General features: G+C 42.0%; 1 protein-coding gene across 1 annotated transcript in view; it reads right to left on the bottom strand.

Annotated features, from left to right (window-relative positions):
* UTRN (utrophin) overlaps positions 1–18,366 on the bottom strand; it is a 504,099-nt gene that overhangs the window by 389,192 nt on the left and 96,541 nt on the right. The window contains exons 4-9 of the mRNA XM_028510941.2: positions 10,387–10,479; positions 9,086–9,163; positions 8,643–8,735; positions 6,358–6,530; positions 4,362–4,477; positions 3,317–3,477 (exon numbers count right to left, since the gene is read on the bottom strand). Of these exons, the coding sequence (XP_028366742.1) occupies positions 3,317–3,477; positions 4,362–4,477; positions 6,358–6,530; positions 8,643–8,735; positions 9,086–9,163; positions 10,387–10,479 (714 nt within the window). The remainder of the gene's footprint in view (positions 1–3,316; positions 3,478–4,361; positions 4,478–6,357; positions 6,531–8,642; positions 8,736–9,085; positions 9,164–10,386; positions 10,480–18,366) is intronic.

The following is an 18,366-nucleotide window of genomic DNA, read 5'->3' as shown; positions in this document are numbered from 1 at the left end:
ACATCTACTATGTAAGCAATTCCTACCTTCAAAACGTATCTCCGAGCCATCCAGACCACAAGCGCCACCGTCTGTCCTCGGGACCGCAGCCTGCTAACCCGCTCCCCGCCATCTCCTCCCCGTCGCCGGCCCCTCTCCCACCTCTACAACCCGCCCCTCACTCGGCCGCCAGAACCAGCTCTGGAGCCTGTCATCACGGCACAAGGCTTCCCCCACTTAAAACCTTTCACCGCTTTCCCATAAGATACAATTTAAAATTCTTAACATAGTTTACAAAACGACCGTCACAGCAGGAAACTGAGTGAGTGAGTGTGCGTGTGTAAGTGTGTGTAGGGTTGGATTTGAATAAGTTAATCGGGGAAGACTTCTCTGAAAAAGTTCCATTGACACTGAGGAAAGACTGGACGCTTGCCATGCAAACCGTGGGTGGAGGAGCATTTCACAGAGAGAAAGCCACAGGGACAGGAATCCGGGGGAAGCAGAGGGAGAAGTCCACCATGACCGCACAGCAGCGCCTGAGATGAACTTGGGCGGTAGGCTGGGTATTGTAAATGACAGGAGAGGATGCGATCTTTGGTCAGCACGAAGGCTGGAACAGAAAGAAAACACACACCAGAGACATTCTAGACGAAGAACCCAACAGACCCGGTAAACTGTGCGCAGGAGTTTAAGAGAAATGAATCCATGAGCACACACAGGAAACACTGGGTAATTCGGAGACTGATGCTGCCAAAGACAGAGAAGGAAAGTGAGTTAAGTTCTGGACCTCCAACTCTGCAACCACAGAGCCAAAGTGGCCCTGGGGAGCTTTTAGTACCAAACCTCCATGCTCTAGTGAGGATATCTGAGAACCAGGAACTTAGTAAGTGACCAGCCAAAGGTCGCTGAGATAAGCACTGGGATCTGCCGAGGTGGGAGAAGGCGATTAGAAGGCATTATCTAAGTGTGAATGTTCAGAAGTTATTCGTTTAAACACAAGAGGAGACTTTCAATTGAGACATTAATTGAAGGGGAAATGGAAGAACTATTCGCTGACCACCTGATGCTCTACAGCACGTTTGTAGAACGAGGGAGAAAGTCTGGCTAGTAGCGTTCATTGCAAAGTGTCAGATGGCAAGCTCTGTCAGAGTAGATGATTACAACTGGACCACACTTTATTTCTTCAATTAGCTTAATTCAATCTCTAAGGCACTAATGAATGCATGCAAATGAAGATGTTAATGTTAATAATATGCTTGTTCTTAATCAAACAGCAAATGGCTTCTACAATTCTTTTTCTTTAAGATTTTATTTATTTATTTTTAGAGAGTGAAGGGAGGGAGAGAAAGAGAAACATCAATGTGCAGTTGCTGGAGGTCATGGCCTGCAACCCAGGCATGTACCCTGACTGGGAATCGAACCTGCGACACTTTGGTTCACAGCCCGCGCTCAATCCACTGAGCTACACCAGCCAGGGCTGGCTTCTACAATTCTTATCATTCCACCCTGAGCCCTAAACGGAAGTGATCATTTTACCTATGCATGATGAAAGGCAAATGAAATCTCCTTCCTTTTTCAGAGAGAATGGCCTTACCTAGAAGTAAAATACCCAGCTTTCTAACGAATGGCACCCAACCCCATAAAGAAATGACTCAAACCAAAATGCAACTTCAGGAGATTATCTGAGCCACGTAAAAGGTTACATCATTAATGAAGGGTAATAACTGTACCACTAGAGACAAATGCCTCTCAGCATTTTTTTTTCACTCAATTACAAAGAATTACAGCTATTCCTCAGTATCATTGATTTTTCAAAACTACGAGCCCTCGGTTCACAATCTGGCCCCATCTCTTGCCTCTTTTCCTCAGTAAGTTTGTTGTTTTCCTATAAATCACACTCTTTTGAAATGAAGAAGTTAAAAGGATTGGTCCCTACTATGCAAAAAAACCTGAAATGAGTTCTCTGAACCTTGGAAAAGGAAAAGAAGATGCTATGCCAATTCAAGACCATGAGCATCGCTACATGAGAATTAACTGACATGTGTAAACAGGACCTTGCTGAGAGGGAATGAACAGTAACACCAAGACACACGGAGGAGAAATTATACTAATGATAGCTGCTGCTTATGGGGGGCTTATTGATATTACTTTAAACACTGTGAGTTCATTGTCTTTATGAAGTGGGTGGTTTTATCCAGATATTACAGCTAAAACTGCGGTCGAGAAGGTAGGTAGCCAACCCAAATCAAGGAGGAATGGGAACAAAATTTAAGCATCAAAGCCCATGCTTTCAAGCCCTGGCTGGTGTAGCTCAGTGGATTGAGCACGAGCCGCAAACCAAAGTGTCACAGGTTAGATTCCCAGTCAGGGTACATGCCTGGGTTGCAGGCCATGACCCCCAGCAACCACACATTGATGTTTCTCTCTCTCTCTTTCTCCCTCCCTTCCCTCTCTAAAAATAAATAAATAAAATCTTTTAAAAAATAGATAGATAAATAAATAAATAAATAAAATGGTTTCTATTAAAAAAAAAAAAAAGCCCATGCTTTCTGCCTCTCTAAAATGTATTTCTTACCACTTTGAAATTTATGTGTAGCTTTTGGTTGCTGAAATGTTGGACCAAATGACTTTTTAAAGTCTCACCCAACTGTAAAGATTCTCTCATCTTATGAATTAAGGGCACTGGTTAGACTAAAACAGAGTGAGATAAAATACGGATTAATTCAAGGCAGGATAATTCAGGAAGAAAAATTCATGACTTTACTTATATCTCTTGGGGGAGGGGAGGACACTCATTTATATCCTAATGACTAAAATCATTACAGGCCTTTAAGTGAAAAACCAAGTAATGTATTGTCAATTATTCTTCCTAAATAAAAAGGAAAATAAAGCTCATATTTTGATAGCATTTGTGAAAATGTAACAGTAAAAATCCTTTTGTTAGAGGCAAAAGAAAAAAAGGAAAATTAGCCCTTACAACAAAGCTAGGCTGACATGAGCAAAACCTTGTCAAACCGGCAGTGATGAAAGAAGGCGTCCCAGTGACAGGAAAACATTGATGGTACGACACATGGTGGCATGGTCACAGCCCAGACCCCTCATTGTGTGAAATAACATATCTCCTTCGTAAGACATCAGCTGAGTTACAGTTTTCCATTACACGCATGTGACGTGACAGCATTCTAACTGATAGACCGAACTTTTGAGGCTTCTGTCAGCAGACAAACCAAGGTGTCCCCAGGCAAGAAAAAAAAAATCCCCTAGCAGTGTTTTTATCTAGTACCTACAAAAAAACAAATATGGCAAGCCAGACTTTTCAGTGAAAATGGACCTGTACCTGCATATTAAGATCTCCTTCTTCGCACTCTTTCTTGTATTTCCTCGGGAGAGTCTCTACCTCGCGGACAGCGTCCAGAGTGACTTGCTGAGGCAGCACCTCAAACAGAGACGTTAAATACATAATTATGGATTTCTTGTCAGGAAGCTGAACGGCAACATCTGCAAGTGGGAGAAAATAAAGACCAGCTAAATTAGATGTCCAAAGTACGGGAACCGCTCGACAGTGGATACAAAGTCACTGTCCTCAGTGCCCATAAACAGCACAATGATACAATCTCCGCAGCACAGTCAGTTTCTGTTTCAAAAAATAATGGACGAGACAAAGGCTGAGCCGGTTTCTTATTTTTATTCAGTATCCCGTTTCTTAAAATTCATTCCTAAAAGCTTCATCCAAATGCTCGAAGATAAGCTACCATTTAAGATAATGACAGGTTTTATTCCCATTACGAAAGTAAGTCTAGAATTCAATTTTGCAACATTTGTAACTGAAGTTTTCATATCATATATGAGAAGCTTATATTAAAATGTATTTAAATAAAATAAGCCAAATATTGGATTGTTTATCTAATAATTACATTTTCCTAAAATGTGAAATCTTATGCTGTCTCAAATAACTATTCTCCAATGATGTAATTAAATTTCCTCCTAAAGTATCCCACAGATTGTTAGGTACAAAAGTACACATGACTCTGCATTTAAATAACTTGCACCATGTCTCAAAAGTAAGAACACTACTCAATTCTCATTATGCTTTCTTAAAAAGTTTTTAGCCCTGGCTGGCGTAGCTCAGTGGATTGAGCGTGGGCTACAAACCAAAGTGTCGCAGGTTCGATTCCCAGCCAGGGTACATGCCTGGGTTGCAGGCCGTGGCCCCCAGCAACCGCACATTGATGTTTCTCTCTCTCTCTCTATCTCCCTCCCTTCCCTCGCTAAAAATAAATAAATAAAATCTTTAAAAAGAAAATTTTTAAGAAAACACTGTTCTTGAAGTATCCAAAATTACAAAGCAAAAGTCAAGGTTGAAATTCAACACTGAACAATACCTTCAGGATCTAAGAGCTTCTCAATTCCCAAGTACGTCTGAGCCTTGCTGAAGGCGTGTTCCAGCCTCTCAGTTGGGGACATCCTGACAACTCTATCCCAGCTGAAGAGATCAGGTCTGAAAACGCCACACAAACAAGATGCAATGAAGACAAAACATGTGAAATGAAGTGGTCGCTGTTATCATCTAAAGCATTTCAGTTTTAGATTTTTTCTATTTGAGCTTAAATTTGAAAGTTCAACTTTATATCCCAAAGACTTGCTAAATACATAATATTTTAAAGTAACTTATAAATGTGAAAACAACAGAGAAAACATTCTAAAGCTCTTATGTTGGCTAGAGATGCCTGTTCAGTTTTCTAGAGTAACCACCAAAAGACTAGAAATGATATGTATTTCCCAAATAGTGAAGGGGAAAAAAGGGTAAGGAGAAACTATTAATATAAGAAAGGAAAACTACAGAACAGGGAAATAAAAAGCTCAAAATAATTGATAAAAAATGACAAATGAACCTAAGTACATCAATTCGAACCTCTATTCGATAGCCTCCCTCTATTCAAACATAAACGCCACGAGGCAGGGATTTTTGCCTGTTTTGTTCTCTGCTACACACCCTGTGCCTAACGCAGAGAAGGTCCTACAAACGTACTCATTGAATCAATTACGTAGTCAATGGGAAAAAGTGTTGGCTTAAATTCAAGTTTTCTGACTACGTATCTTAACCAACGGGGAACAGAGGGTACCTTCTCTAAACTGATCAAGTGGAAAAAAGATTGGGTATGGGAGTTCTTTAACCACATACAAAGTAGATCCAGAAAGCTACACAAATATCATTCTTAAGGTGAAACATTAAGCCACCCCCTTCATCATCAAAACAAAATATCCTGCTCACTCTCCCCAATTCAAATCAATAGTGTGTTGAAGGACAAGTCACAAGTGAGGGGAGGGGAGGGAAGGGTGGGAAACTATTATAAATCATGGACCGTCTACAAAAAAATATTTTTTAAAGCTACAGAAACAAATTTAAAATTTGTAAAAATTTAACAAGCTTCTAGATCAAAGGCGTAGAAATGTCAATTATATTTTTGTGTATCAGCAAAGAATATACAGGAAACAAAATTTGAGACAACAAATAATTTAAAATAGTAATAAAACATGTAACAACTCTTGTCTTTCACACTTAAATCCCTGATAACACCTGAAAATTATCTGTGGGTGTGGCGAGGTAAGAACCCAATTCAGTTATTTACGTATGGGCAGCCAGTTGTCCACACCATCTGCTGATCCGCAACAGCGGTTCAGCTGCATAGCAGGACGGAGCCCTTTATTTCCGAGCCCTTTATTCTGTTTGGTTGAAGAATGAAACGGCCATTGTCACACTGAGTGTCTGAAACGGTCTAGTACTAGGGATGTTGTGTGGTTCAGCCTATAATTATATTACTGTACTTATTTATAGTACTACATTATTTTAATTAATGTAGCTTCATAATTAGGTTTGGTTTCTGTTTGAGAAGTACAATACTTCAGCCTGGTTCTTCTTCACAAGGGCACTGGCTCTTCCTTGGCCTTTGGTTTTTCATATAATTAGAATCTGTTTACAAGTTTCATGGAAAAAAAAATCATTTTCTATATTTAACTGAGATTGCATTGAATTTATAGAATTTTCCCTTCGGTATAGGAATGAGTACTAGCACAACACTTTGCATATATTACTGGTCAGTGCTGAATGAGTGGGACTGAACTACGTAGATTCCTTTACATTTTTTAACTTGTAACTATGTAGAAGGAACCGCGGACACTGCACTGTGCCATTTAAGTCCTACAGAATAAAGACCTGACGAGCAGTTTCCTTCCATCCTAGTTCTTCCCTTAACGTCCCTGTGGGAGGTGTGCAGACAGGAGAGCTGGGGAGTGGGTGAGGGGCTTCAGGGAGCAGGAGCGAGGGAGGGAGGAGGTATAAATTTGGAAAGCCCACGGCTCGGTACAGTCGCATCTCACTTATGCCGGTGGAGCAGGGCATTAAAGGCGAGCCCGTCTGTCCAGCTGGTGGTGAAGTTGAGCACGTTGACCTGGCCGTACGGCCTGGTGGACTGGCGCACCCAGCTCAGCAGGATCTTCTCGCTGTTCGTCTGCTGCAAGTCGGACATGACGTCCTTCATGACATCCTTCACCTGCGTGGGAGAAACCAGGCCGGCCAACTCTTAACACAGGCTGTGCGATCAAGCCCTCGAAGGAGGAGGGCTAGCACAGTAACTACTACTCTGGATCGGGTCACTGGCATTCAATCTATTTCAAATTTCCCTTTAAACCCCAGAGGGTAAGTGCACTTGAAACAGTGATTATGTTGAGGTACTAACATGAATCTAGAGGTGATTTTTCTCTCACCTTTATACGTTGCCACATGTTCTCTATCTTAAGCAATACTTATTTTTTTTATTTTAATTGTTGTTCAAGTACAGTTTTCTGTCTTTACTCCCATCCCAGCCCACCCGCCCCAGCCCTACCCACCTCCCTCCCATTTCTACCCTACCCCCCCAGTTTTTGTCCATGTGTCCTTTATACTTGTTCCTGCAAACCCGTCCCCTTTTCCTCTGAAATTCCCTCCCCTCTCCCCTCTGAACACTGTCAGCTTGTTCTCTATTTCAGTGTCTTTGGTTACATTTTGCTTGTTTGTTTGTTTTGTTGTTTAGGTTCCTGTTAAAGGTGAGGCTTACACTGGTTTGATTACAATAAACATTAGAATGAAGTACCTTTCCTGACTACAATAAAGAACTAAGTTTTACATCATTAGTCCAAAGTAACACATGTGTTTTAAGGAACTGCTCCAAGAATGATGTGGGCATATCGAAAGGATACAAGAGATGATTTAAAGGGAATTGCACGGGCCAAATCTAGAATAATTTAAGCATCAAAATAATCATAGCAAACAATTATAACCTATTAAATAAGTAAAAATTCAAGTGTTCACTGAGTGTACACTGAATGAAGAATGAAGTAGATAGGTAAAAACAGACAAAAAAAGAACATAAGACAAGGGAAAGCTCTTCCTTACAAGTAGAAAGCCAATTCATAAAATGTAGAAGGAACAATGACATTAGAAAATCACTACTTGCCCAGCATCATAATAATAAGCGATCAGGTAAGAATTATGAATGGGTCTTAAAACTAATGGACAAAGATTTGATATGTAGCTATTTACACAGTCTCAAAGTATTTCTCACAAGATATTTTTTAATAATGTAGGGCAGTCGTGTTACCATGGAGACACCAATTACCCAAAAGATGAAGCTAACCCTGCCAGAAAAAAAACATGGACAGAAAGTGCCTTCCGGGGTGATGCGCTGAGGAGAAGTCAGCGTCACTTCTGTGGCACTCCGGCCCAAATCAGTAACCCGAATCTAATCATGAGGAAATATCAGCCAAACTCACATGAAGCTATGTTCTACCGAACAGCTGTCCAGTACTCTTCAAAAGTGTCAATATAAAGCACAAAAAAAGACTCAGAAACTATTCAACATTAAAGAAGATGAAAGAGAAATTATACATTAGAAATACTGATGTTACAGTATACATTTTATATCATGGTAATATATTGTAGTTATGAAAGAGAATTCTGTGTTTTTAGGAGAACAATTTGTTCTTGGAAAATACACACTGGAGTGTTTACACTAAGAGAATACAAGAGAGGAAACAATGGTTAACATTTGGGAAATCTGAGTCAAAGGTGCCTGGGAATTCTTTGAGCTATTCTTGCAATGTTTTGATAAGTCTGAAATTTTTAAATTCCACATTTTTAAAAAGACACTTTCTTTCTTCTATGCCAGGAAAAACAGAGCCATTTGTCAGTCTCTTCCATTCCAAATTGTTAAGAGATGAGCTGTGTCCCCCACAAAATTCTTATGTTGAAGTCCTACCTCCCAGTACCTCACAATGTAAATGACTTTGGACACAGGTCTTTAAAGAGGCAATTAAGGTAAACTGAGGCCACGTGGGGGGCCCCTCATCCCATGTGATGGGTATCTTGGCAGAAGAAGAAAAGACTAGGACAGAGACACACACAGAGGGAGGCCACGTGGGGACAAAGGGGAAAGGGACCTTCCTTATACGAGCCAAGGAGAGAGGCTACAGAATAAAACCACCTTGCTGACACCTTGATGTCAGATCTGTAACCTCCAGAATCGTGGAGGCCACCCAGTCTGTGGCACTTTGTGATGGCAGCCTTAGGAAACTAACACGCAAATGGCACCTTTTTCATTCCTGTTAAGTGATTGAAAGTTTCCCACCTGCCAGTGCAAGATGATGCTCCAAAGCAGCCCCAGAGTCAGCTTGTGATTTCCATCTACAATGTCAGTCCCTCCGATATTCACCAAATCCACCTAACAAAACAAATTTTAAAAAAATAAATAAAACAGGGTTAAGACCATTTCTCCACAGAGGCCCCGGGGTGTTGTTTTAGCACAGCCGGACAGCAATACAAGGGGATAATAAGAGAGACTTCATTTTAGAGGATCAGGTAAACTTAAATCTCAAAACTATATCAATTATACACTAGATCAGTAATCAAACAAAGCACAACTACTCCTTCATTCATAGAAAAGCTTCAAAACTTCTCATGAGAAAGACATTTTCAAAAATCAGTGGATGCCAACGCACAGAGCAGGTGGCTGGTTTCAACAACAGAGAATCCCGATGGCTCAGGAGAACCCCAGTCACACAACACACTCACGTTGTTCTGATGCAAAACCTGCAGCACTCTGTTGACATTGTTTAAAGCATGTACCCTTGTGGAACCACGTTCCTTCGGCTGGAAAACAAAACACAGAATCAGATGAGACAGTCCCTCCGCATCCTGAGAACAACACGGCACTGAGATGGACAGAGACCAGCAGCTTGGCATGGAGAGCCCCCTCTGTGCCAGGAGCTCTGGTTGTGTCTCGGGTCACGTGGGGGCTCGTGTTGACAGATCCCACATGACAACATCTTAACGTAGTAGTTCCCTAGCTTGTCTGTGCACTGAATTCTCCTAGGGAGCTTCCAACAATGCCACTGCCTCTGTCTACCCCACTCCCAAAGATTGTGACTCAGTCTGGGATGCAGTCCAGTTTGGAACTTTTAGAATTCCCTGATGGTTCCAATGTGCAAACATGTTCGGGGGACAAAACCCCTTTTGTCTAAACTGGTCTGGATGCAGGAAGATTTCGAAATTCTGTCACCTCCGTATGCACTAGTGTGGGCACAGCCGGGGGCACTAAGAGGCACTGCCCCAGGCTCCAGCTAGCATTACAAGGACCCACTGGGAGGGCAGGAATTGCAGCCTGGGGAAAGGAGATCTGGGTGGCTTCTTGCTGCCTCACTGGCCAGGGAATCTTATCTGAGAGAGGGATCGGCCGCCTCTCCAACAGGGCCTACCCACCATCTGGAAGGCAAAAGGGACAGTGTGACACCCCACACTTCAGCAAGAAAGGAATTCATCTGTGGGAGTGCATCCCTATGAAACTCTTTTTAGTAATTCTAACTCTAGTGTTAAAGTCTGTATTCATGAAATGTATCTTCTTCATTAGCCATGTTATTTCTGTGAGAGCATGCAGTATCTTGCAAATAAAGTAGTAGAGTCGGATTTGATGGGGAAACAAACATAAAGATAATACTGAAAAGTTGAATAAAAATAAATGCCATCGTTTTAACAACCTTGTTTAAATAACTGTTAAATAACATTTAACTGTGTTGCTACATGTTCTACTTTTCAAAACATTACCCCCTCTTCATATGTTCATTCTTCTTTATGATTCTCTACTAGGCTGTCTGAGAGCAATAAACATTTAATGTAATTTTATCTTTAATAAACATAGAGCAACCCCCCCCCCGAAAGCCGAAATACTGCTCTATCAAAGAATTCATTAGAACGCCTTTTTTTAACATTCATATTTCAGCCTTTACATTTTCAGCAGCCCCAGTGGGTCCTCGAGCATCGCTAACGATCAGAGGCAGACACCCAACCCGCCCGTCCTCTGTGCCCACCGCTCTCACCAGTGATGTCCCTGTGAGGCCTTCCAGGAGATCCAGCAGTTTCCGGCCATCTTTGAGGTCTGTGAACATGTCACTGATGGGAGGCTTCCCGCTCTACAGAACAAACAGTAGGGTACCAGTTAATTCTGCTGCAGAAATTCCACACGTGCCTGGCAGACAAGTAAACGGTTTTATTTTTTTTCTAATTAAAAATTCTAGGTCCTGGCTGGCGTACCTCAGCGGACTGAGCGCAGGATGGGAACCAAAAAGTATCTCAGGTTCGATTCCCAGCCAGGGCACATGCCAGGGTTGCAGGCCATGGCCCCCAGCAACCACACATTCATGTTTCTCTCTCTCTCTCTCTCTTTCTCCCTCTCTTCCCTCTCTAAAAATAAATAAATAAATCTTTTAAAAAATTCTAGATGATCAGCAGACTCCTCAGATTTGCCCTGTATAGAAGAACAAATGCAAATACAGAGAACTTCAAAATCTCACCACAAATGGTTTAAGCTGAAGGATGTGAATTGCATTATTTCTTAGGGAGAGGGCAAATAAAGCTGTGGTTAATGCCAAGAAGCCTTGACGATGGTACATGCTCCTGAGAAGGAAGAAGAAAAAGATGTAGTAAAAATATGAGTCTACATCGCCCGTGTGCAGAGGCCGGTGAAAAGTGTGCGGGGATGGCGGCACTTGACTTCCATGGGATGATACAGCCTTTCTGCCTTTCCGTTACGGGAACAGTCATTTCCACTCTCATCATCAACTCTCACCGCTTAGGTGCTAGGTCCATACTTGTAGCTATTCATTTCTGAATGATTAAGACACTTCGGGCTCTGTGTCAAAGTCCAGTATCAGTCCAATGTTTTGAATGGCAAAGTTTATAGAATTCTTAAACCCATACACTCATCCCCGACTGATAAATAGCGCCATCTTCCACTGACACAGGCCCTCTGATGTCTGCAAGCAGAAGATCCCAGCCTGTCCCAGGCAGATTCCGTCCTGCCTGCCTGGGTGAACTGAGGGGTTGTGTGCACCTGGACGATCCCCATACAGAGAATCAGGAAGCTCAGTTTGAACCCCGATCTGACCAGTAATTTGCTGGTGAACCTAAGTCAGCTATTTAACCTCTTTCTAAATCACAGGTTATCGTAAAGATAAAATAATTTATACTAGCCCTGGCTGGCGTAGCTCAGTGGATTGAGCATGGGCTGGGAACCAAAGTGTCCCGGGTTCGATTCCCAGCCAGGGTACATTCCTGGGTTGCAGGCCAGAACCCCCAGCAACCGCACATTGATGTCTGTCTGTCTGTCTGTCTGTCTCTCTCTCTCTCTCCCCCCCTCCCTCCCTCCCTAAAAATAAATAAATAAAATCTAAAAAAATAATAATAATAATAATTTATACTATGTGAAAATATCTAGAAAACTATAAAGTCCAATGTCATAAATATTGTGCCACTCCACTGTATCAAATTATTCCCTTCTAATATGAAATCTCCACAGAGATGAATAGTTTTATCTCCTTCCAATAATAAAGATATTTTGTAACCAATAATTATTTTACCTTTTTCCCTTTTCCCTTTAAAAACATATACATAAAGTCATGTGAGGCAAAATTTTACTCTGAGCTTGAAATAGAGGAGGGGGAAGAGAGCCATCTGGAGGTTTCCCGAAATTTCACATTTATCTCTTTTTTTCCCTCTCCTATTGATTCATTACATTTTTAATTAAGCGTGATGTGTTGCCAACTAGTGATTTCTAACATGCGGCTTTTCCAGAGTCCAAACACACCGAAGGAGGGAAGCACGGTCAAGTTTCCAGCATCGAACCAGTAAAGAATAAACGATGACTCATTTGTATCTGTAACGAAGCTGCTTTTTTTCTTCCCAGTTGCCATTTTCATGAGCAGCAATGGTGTCAGGGACACACAGATTGTCTCTACGGGTCACACAGTAACAAACAGAGTTGCACGCCGCAGGAGGCATGGTCCAGGGACAGAAGTACTTTGGGAGGCAGAACAAGGGCAAGTTCCCTGCACTTGAATGACGTGCTGCCCACTCTCAGTGAAAGCAAAGGGCAGAGTGACCCTAGTCACCTGCTGCCTCCTACCTTCCCCCTTTCTCCTCCAATCAAAGTACACTGCAGCAACATACTGTGGTCTTAGAGCGAAGAGGCAAGAATATAGGTCAAGCTCATAGGACAAACAAATAGGGCAATCTTAGCATAGAAAGGATCTTAGGAAATAATGATGACAAGGGTGGCTGAGTTATGTCTAGGCAGCATTTACCCCTTCTCAAATTCCTGTACACTTATAAATAATATAAAACAGCATAACATAAAGTACTCTAATTTGGACATATAACAACTAATTATGAATGTCTGTCTATGACCTCACTGTAGACAAGAAAAGCCTTTGACCTGCCATATAACTTTGGGCAAGTTACTTGGTCTTTCGGTGTCTTATTTGCTCATCTACTAAACAAGATGACAGATGTTCCATAAATAGTTGATATCATCATTCATCTCACAAATACAACTTTAATATTTCTACTGTCATAAAGGTGCCATAAAATTTCAACAATGTCTGAAAAGACAGAAAAAATAAGGATTTCTTCATCCCAAGAAGGATGGTAAGAGCATTCTCTAAATCTGAGTACATGGTAGTGCCAATTCACAGTGAAAGATCTTCTAGGTATTGAATTCACTCATTGATGACACAAATGGATACATCCCATTCAAAAATACCGACTGTGCTAATAATACAAAGCACGCCTGAGCGTTAGGTATGCACCACGAGATGGCACAGCTCAGCAGCAAACTCCCTGGATTCTTCCTTAAGCTCCACCACTGCTCAGCGGTGAAGTAGGAGGCATTAATTAAGAGGCAGCATTAATTTCTTTGGATTTGACACTCTTTTCATCCCTCCCTTATCCAATTCCTTCATTTGTTTACTGAGCAACACATTTTGAGAAAGACTCCGTGTGGAGCATTCTGTTGAAACAAAGATGACCGAGACACGGTCCCGTCTTTCTAGAAGTCACTCAGTCGGGCAAGGGGAACCAATCAATGCCTTTATTTTCTTTAAACACAAAAACACTACAGTAACAACAACTCTTTATTCTGTTTCAAAATTTCAAATAAATATTGATAGCAATCAATAAGAAATATGTTTTGTGCTGTGTCCCCTTCTCCCAATACTTCCCCACCCCTCATGCCCCGGTGATGGTCCTATGGGTGAGTAGTCCCATTTGGTGCCCTCAGAAGGCCCACGTGCACCCGCGGGGTGGCCAAAGAGGGGAGAACACAGCCAGTGAATCTCCTCCCCAACAGAGTGAAAGAAGGAGCCTGTGCTCAGACGAATCCAAACTATGATTCAAAATGACCCGGAAAACAGAGCCGCACTCATTACACATATGGTCACCACTACAAATACTATTGTATTTACACCCAACAAATTCAAGTTATTGCATAGAATGTCCCAGAGATGGAGGGAAAGAACCAGGAGGGAAAGAATATGCCCAGTGGCCAATTCTGCCTACACCGGGGAGAGCGACCCCTGTCGGTGTGCTGATTCAGTGCTTTGTGCCCTACAGCAGGGCGTCAGAAAACTTCTGCTGTAAAGGTTCAGAGAGTACCCAGGTTAGACCCTGCCAGCCAGGTGACTGGTCGCTACTGAAACGACTCTGCCCTGTTGTAATGTGAAAGCAGCCACAGACCAGTGAGCCAGTGAGAAGAATGACTGTGTTTCAAAAAAACTTTATTTGTGGACCCTGAAATTTGAAATTAATATAATGTCCACATATCACAATATACTCTTCCTCTTTTGATTTTTTGTAACCACCTAAAAATATAAAAACCATTCTTAGCTTGTGGGTCACACTGCAGCAGCGAGTAGAAATGTGAAGTGTTCTTCAACAAAGTAATAGCAGCCACTTAGACATGTTCCAGGAGATTCATAGAGATGTCAATATAATGCTTACCTGTGTTAATTTTCTTTATGGTAGTACTTTAAGGTAAGGGAACTGAGGCAGAGAGGTGACAGGACAACTCGGAGAGTCAGAACCAGGATCTGATGCCACAAAATTCCGTTCCAAATTCACATTCTCAAAGCCTGTGCCAAACTGCAGCTACAATTACGAGGGCACAGGACTGCACCGCACAGGGAAGAAAACACTTAATCATTCTGGGGAGATGGAGAGAAGCACAGAGGGCACTACACTTCATGACCCCCAAGGAGGGCATCAAGATACACGTATGTCACATTTAAGTGAACTCACGACGAAGACCACTTTTCCAAGCACGTGGCTTTAAAGCACAGCTGCTGCTTTCAGACCACAGGCTCTGAACATGGGATCCACCCTGAGAAATACTTTGGAAATGTCAGAAATCGTCGCTGAATAAAAATAAAAACATTCTTCCTGACTGTTAACCTCTTATTCCGATTTTTAATTCTTTGCAAAGACGTATTTGCACAGACTTCTCTGACAGAGAGAACAGTTTCACAATTCAATCAGACAAATACTCAGCAAAAACCTCCTTTGTGCCTGGTCCTGCAGCAATGCCAAGTTCAAGTCACCCTCCCCATCCGTGCAAGACAGGGTTTCCACAGTTTTCCAATAAACTCAAAGTAACACAAATGAACAAATGTGAACACGGAAGGCAGATAAGCCCTGGTTCACATTCAACCTTAAAAAAATCCAACAGGCAGCACGGCGAGAGTCCAGAGGCAGAAGCTGCAGGTGGCCAGCTGCGGTTACCCCTCCTCTCGTCCACTTTCCCTGCACTTCTTGGCCCTCTCTTCGCGCCAGTTCTAACACCACCATTTTGAGGAGCAGCACCAGCATTAATACCCGCAGCTGGGCCACTGAGGCTCCTGATTTAGAAGTGCCAGGGAAAAGAAGAAAACTGTCAGCACAATGCATGAGCAGAAACCGGGTTCGGTGGGAAGGCAGGGGCTGCAAACTCACATGGCATGCACACGCGATGGTGCAATGAAGCGAAGGAAACCTGGTGGGCCCCAGACCACCGGGAGAACTGGCCACCTCTAAAGGTCCAAAGCAACAGCTAAGGCTCAGTTCCAACCAATGGTGGCCATGTGGGAATGTGTTAGGGCTTCCAGTTTTTCAAAAGAAACTGATAATCTGAATTTATATGTATAACCTCCTGATATTTGTAATTTCCTAAAACACTGTGCTGGATAAATAAATCTTGTCTGCAGGCATCACAGCTCACAGAGGGGCCAATCAGCAATCTCTGCACAGAACATACCACATGCAGGTGAAGTATAAGATTTAGTCAACAGTTGAGTCCTCCGAGGAATCAATAATTTCGGTGGAAAGGACGAACACACACCACCATCCACAGACCAGGAAACATGACTGAATATAAAGTACCAGTGAGTCATTCATTATACCCGCTCAGACCAAAACACAAAGCAGTTATAACACATCATTCCCCTTTCACTCACTCCCCACCTCTCATTTCCACTTCCAAACACACATTCTCCCCACCATCACTCCAGTCCACGCCTCCAGTCTGAGGCACCTGAGTTCTCCTTCTGCCTCAGGGTCAGAATAACTCTAATTTTAAGTTGCAGAGCATATCATGCCACGTCCCTATTTTAGCCTAAATATGTAATGGATTCCCCTCACCGGCAAAAACCATCCAAACTCCAAACAAAAGATCCATGTCCTGGCTGGCATGGCTCAGTGGATTGAGTGCCAGCCTAAGAACCAACAGGTCACTGGTTCGATTCCCAGTCAGGGCACATGCCTGGGTTGCAGGTCAGGTCCCAGATGGGGGCACATGACAGGCAACCACACACTGATATTTTTCTCCCCCTCTTTCTTCCTCCCTTCCCCCTCTCTAAAAACAAATAAATATAATCTTTTAAAATATATATACTCTGTGCTCTGGTCTCTATCCTCTCTCTAATCTAATACTGTGTTATTTTCCCCTTTTTCAATACTCCCAAATCATAAACATTTCCGTCATAGGTCAAGTTTTTCAGCAACAGTCATAGTAATAATAGAAAAAAAAATGTGTAAAAGACTGAATAAGAAACTAACATTTAGGAAGTGTGGTTTGGAGTTCTTAAAAGGATGAAGAGCTAATTCTTCCTGCCAACTGCAAAAAAAAAAAAAAAAAAACAGACGTTCCCTTTGGAACACTGGTCAATGCCACAGCTCCAGGGTGTGCATTGGGACACTGCCCAAGCAGGCTCGCACACGCAGACCTTGCCTTCAAGGAACTCGGAGTCCAAACAGATGTAAACAGAACCAGCACCAACAAGGCACGGTGAGCACATTAAGAGGGACTTTTGAACTAGCTGGGCTCTGCCAAACCTGTACCAAGTAACAGATACAGTACAGAGAGAGAATCTGTCCTATGGTTTATCTCATCTCATAAAAAGCAATCAAGTTATAACTATGTATAATAAAAAGTATAAAGATAAGTTTTTAAATGCTTTCACACCTAAGATGTCTAATGATGGTCTCTTGCAAACAAATAATGAACTTTTGACATTGTTTGGCAATCTGTCATTTACCTATGCTCGACCTATTTTTAAAACAGGATTCAGGGCAGTCTATACCATTCAGTTACCATGACCACCATTTATGACATATGTACATACACATACAAATACAGTATATATACCATAATGTATCTGCACTCTTCTCAGATTAACCTGAGATTAATGTGATGTCCCTGATCAACTGAAAAATTATGGCCCAGCATCTGATAACATATTATAAGTTTTAGAATCTCACTCGTTTGGGTTTTTTTTTTTTTGAGTTACTGTTTTTTTGCAAGGGGTTGGTTATTTTAAAAATTCAAAATGAAATAAGTAATTCAATTTCATATTTATTTTAACATCTTTAGAATCATAATCTTTAGTTTATAATCCCAAATCTCACCACTGATACAAATGTAGCAACTTTCTTGGCTCTTGTAACTCTTTATTTTCTTAAAACTCAATAATGCATCAGTGAGCACTATGTACAATGTCATTTTGGTTAATTATAATATATACTTAATATTTACTCATAAATGTACCTTAACTAGCTTACAACAAAAAAATGTTCTATTGAAATCTTGGTAGTGGAATTAAAACTGGTTGAAAAACTTTCTCTTTGGATTTCTTCTATTACCTAATTTTTATAATATGTATTATTATATAAAATAAACAATAGATTCTTTTTAAAAGTCTGGATTAAGTAAACTGATGAAATTAGGCTCATCGCAATTATAAAATGTATACAGCTTGACCAATGAAATGCAGGCTGTGTAACCTTCACTATCGACCCTGTGGACATTCAACCGCAGCGTGAAAGAATGAAAACAGTGTGGCTATTGACTGACAGCAGAGCGAGTTCAATGAAGGTCTTTAAACACCTTGACAAAGGAACACCAGCAACAAGTGTTACAGTTGCTCCGAGAATAAGTGAGTGCAGGGCTCTCAGCCATCCTCTTTAAGAATTCATGGTGATCACGAGATCTTAAGAACTGAACATGACTCCATCTAGAAACTTGCTTGGAAGGAGAGAAGGAGAGAAGAGAAGGAGGAGGAAGAGGGAAACTAAAGAAACGGACAGCTCAGGGGATCACACTGACACCCCATCACCTCCAGAGCAACGATGTGCTCAGTGTGCACGTAGGAATCGCATCCGTGAATGTGCATGCACCTTAGGGATTACAGTATACTACACAACACAAGCTAGATCAGATAAGAGTGGAATCTTTTGGCACCCCTGAGAAGCTGCCAGGAGTAGGGCGGGGGGAGGGGGGCTCCTCCTTCCTGCTGGAGGCCTGGAGCAGAGAGGCCCCCTGCTCCCTCAGGCCCTCTCCTGGTACCACAGAGCCTAATATGCCTGCATTGAATGTGCCCAGGAGGAAGTCTGGAAGAGCTTGGTGCTGGATGGATTTAGGATTTGAAGGACAAGGACCAGTTAGCCTGGCATCTACCCAAAGCTGGCCCTGGGTAGTGACTGGAGGGAGCCTGGGG

The sequence above is a fragment of the Phyllostomus discolor genome, chromosome 4 (genome assembly GCF_004126475.2).
Source record: "Phyllostomus discolor isolate MPI-MPIP mPhyDis1 chromosome 4, mPhyDis1.pri.v3, whole genome shotgun sequence".
In the NCBI taxonomy this organism is placed as follows: Eukaryota; Metazoa; Chordata; class Mammalia; order Chiroptera; family Phyllostomidae; genus Phyllostomus; species Phyllostomus discolor.
The sequence above is the reverse complement of the archived record's forward strand: the minus strand, read 5'-3'. Positions and strand labels throughout refer to the sequence as shown.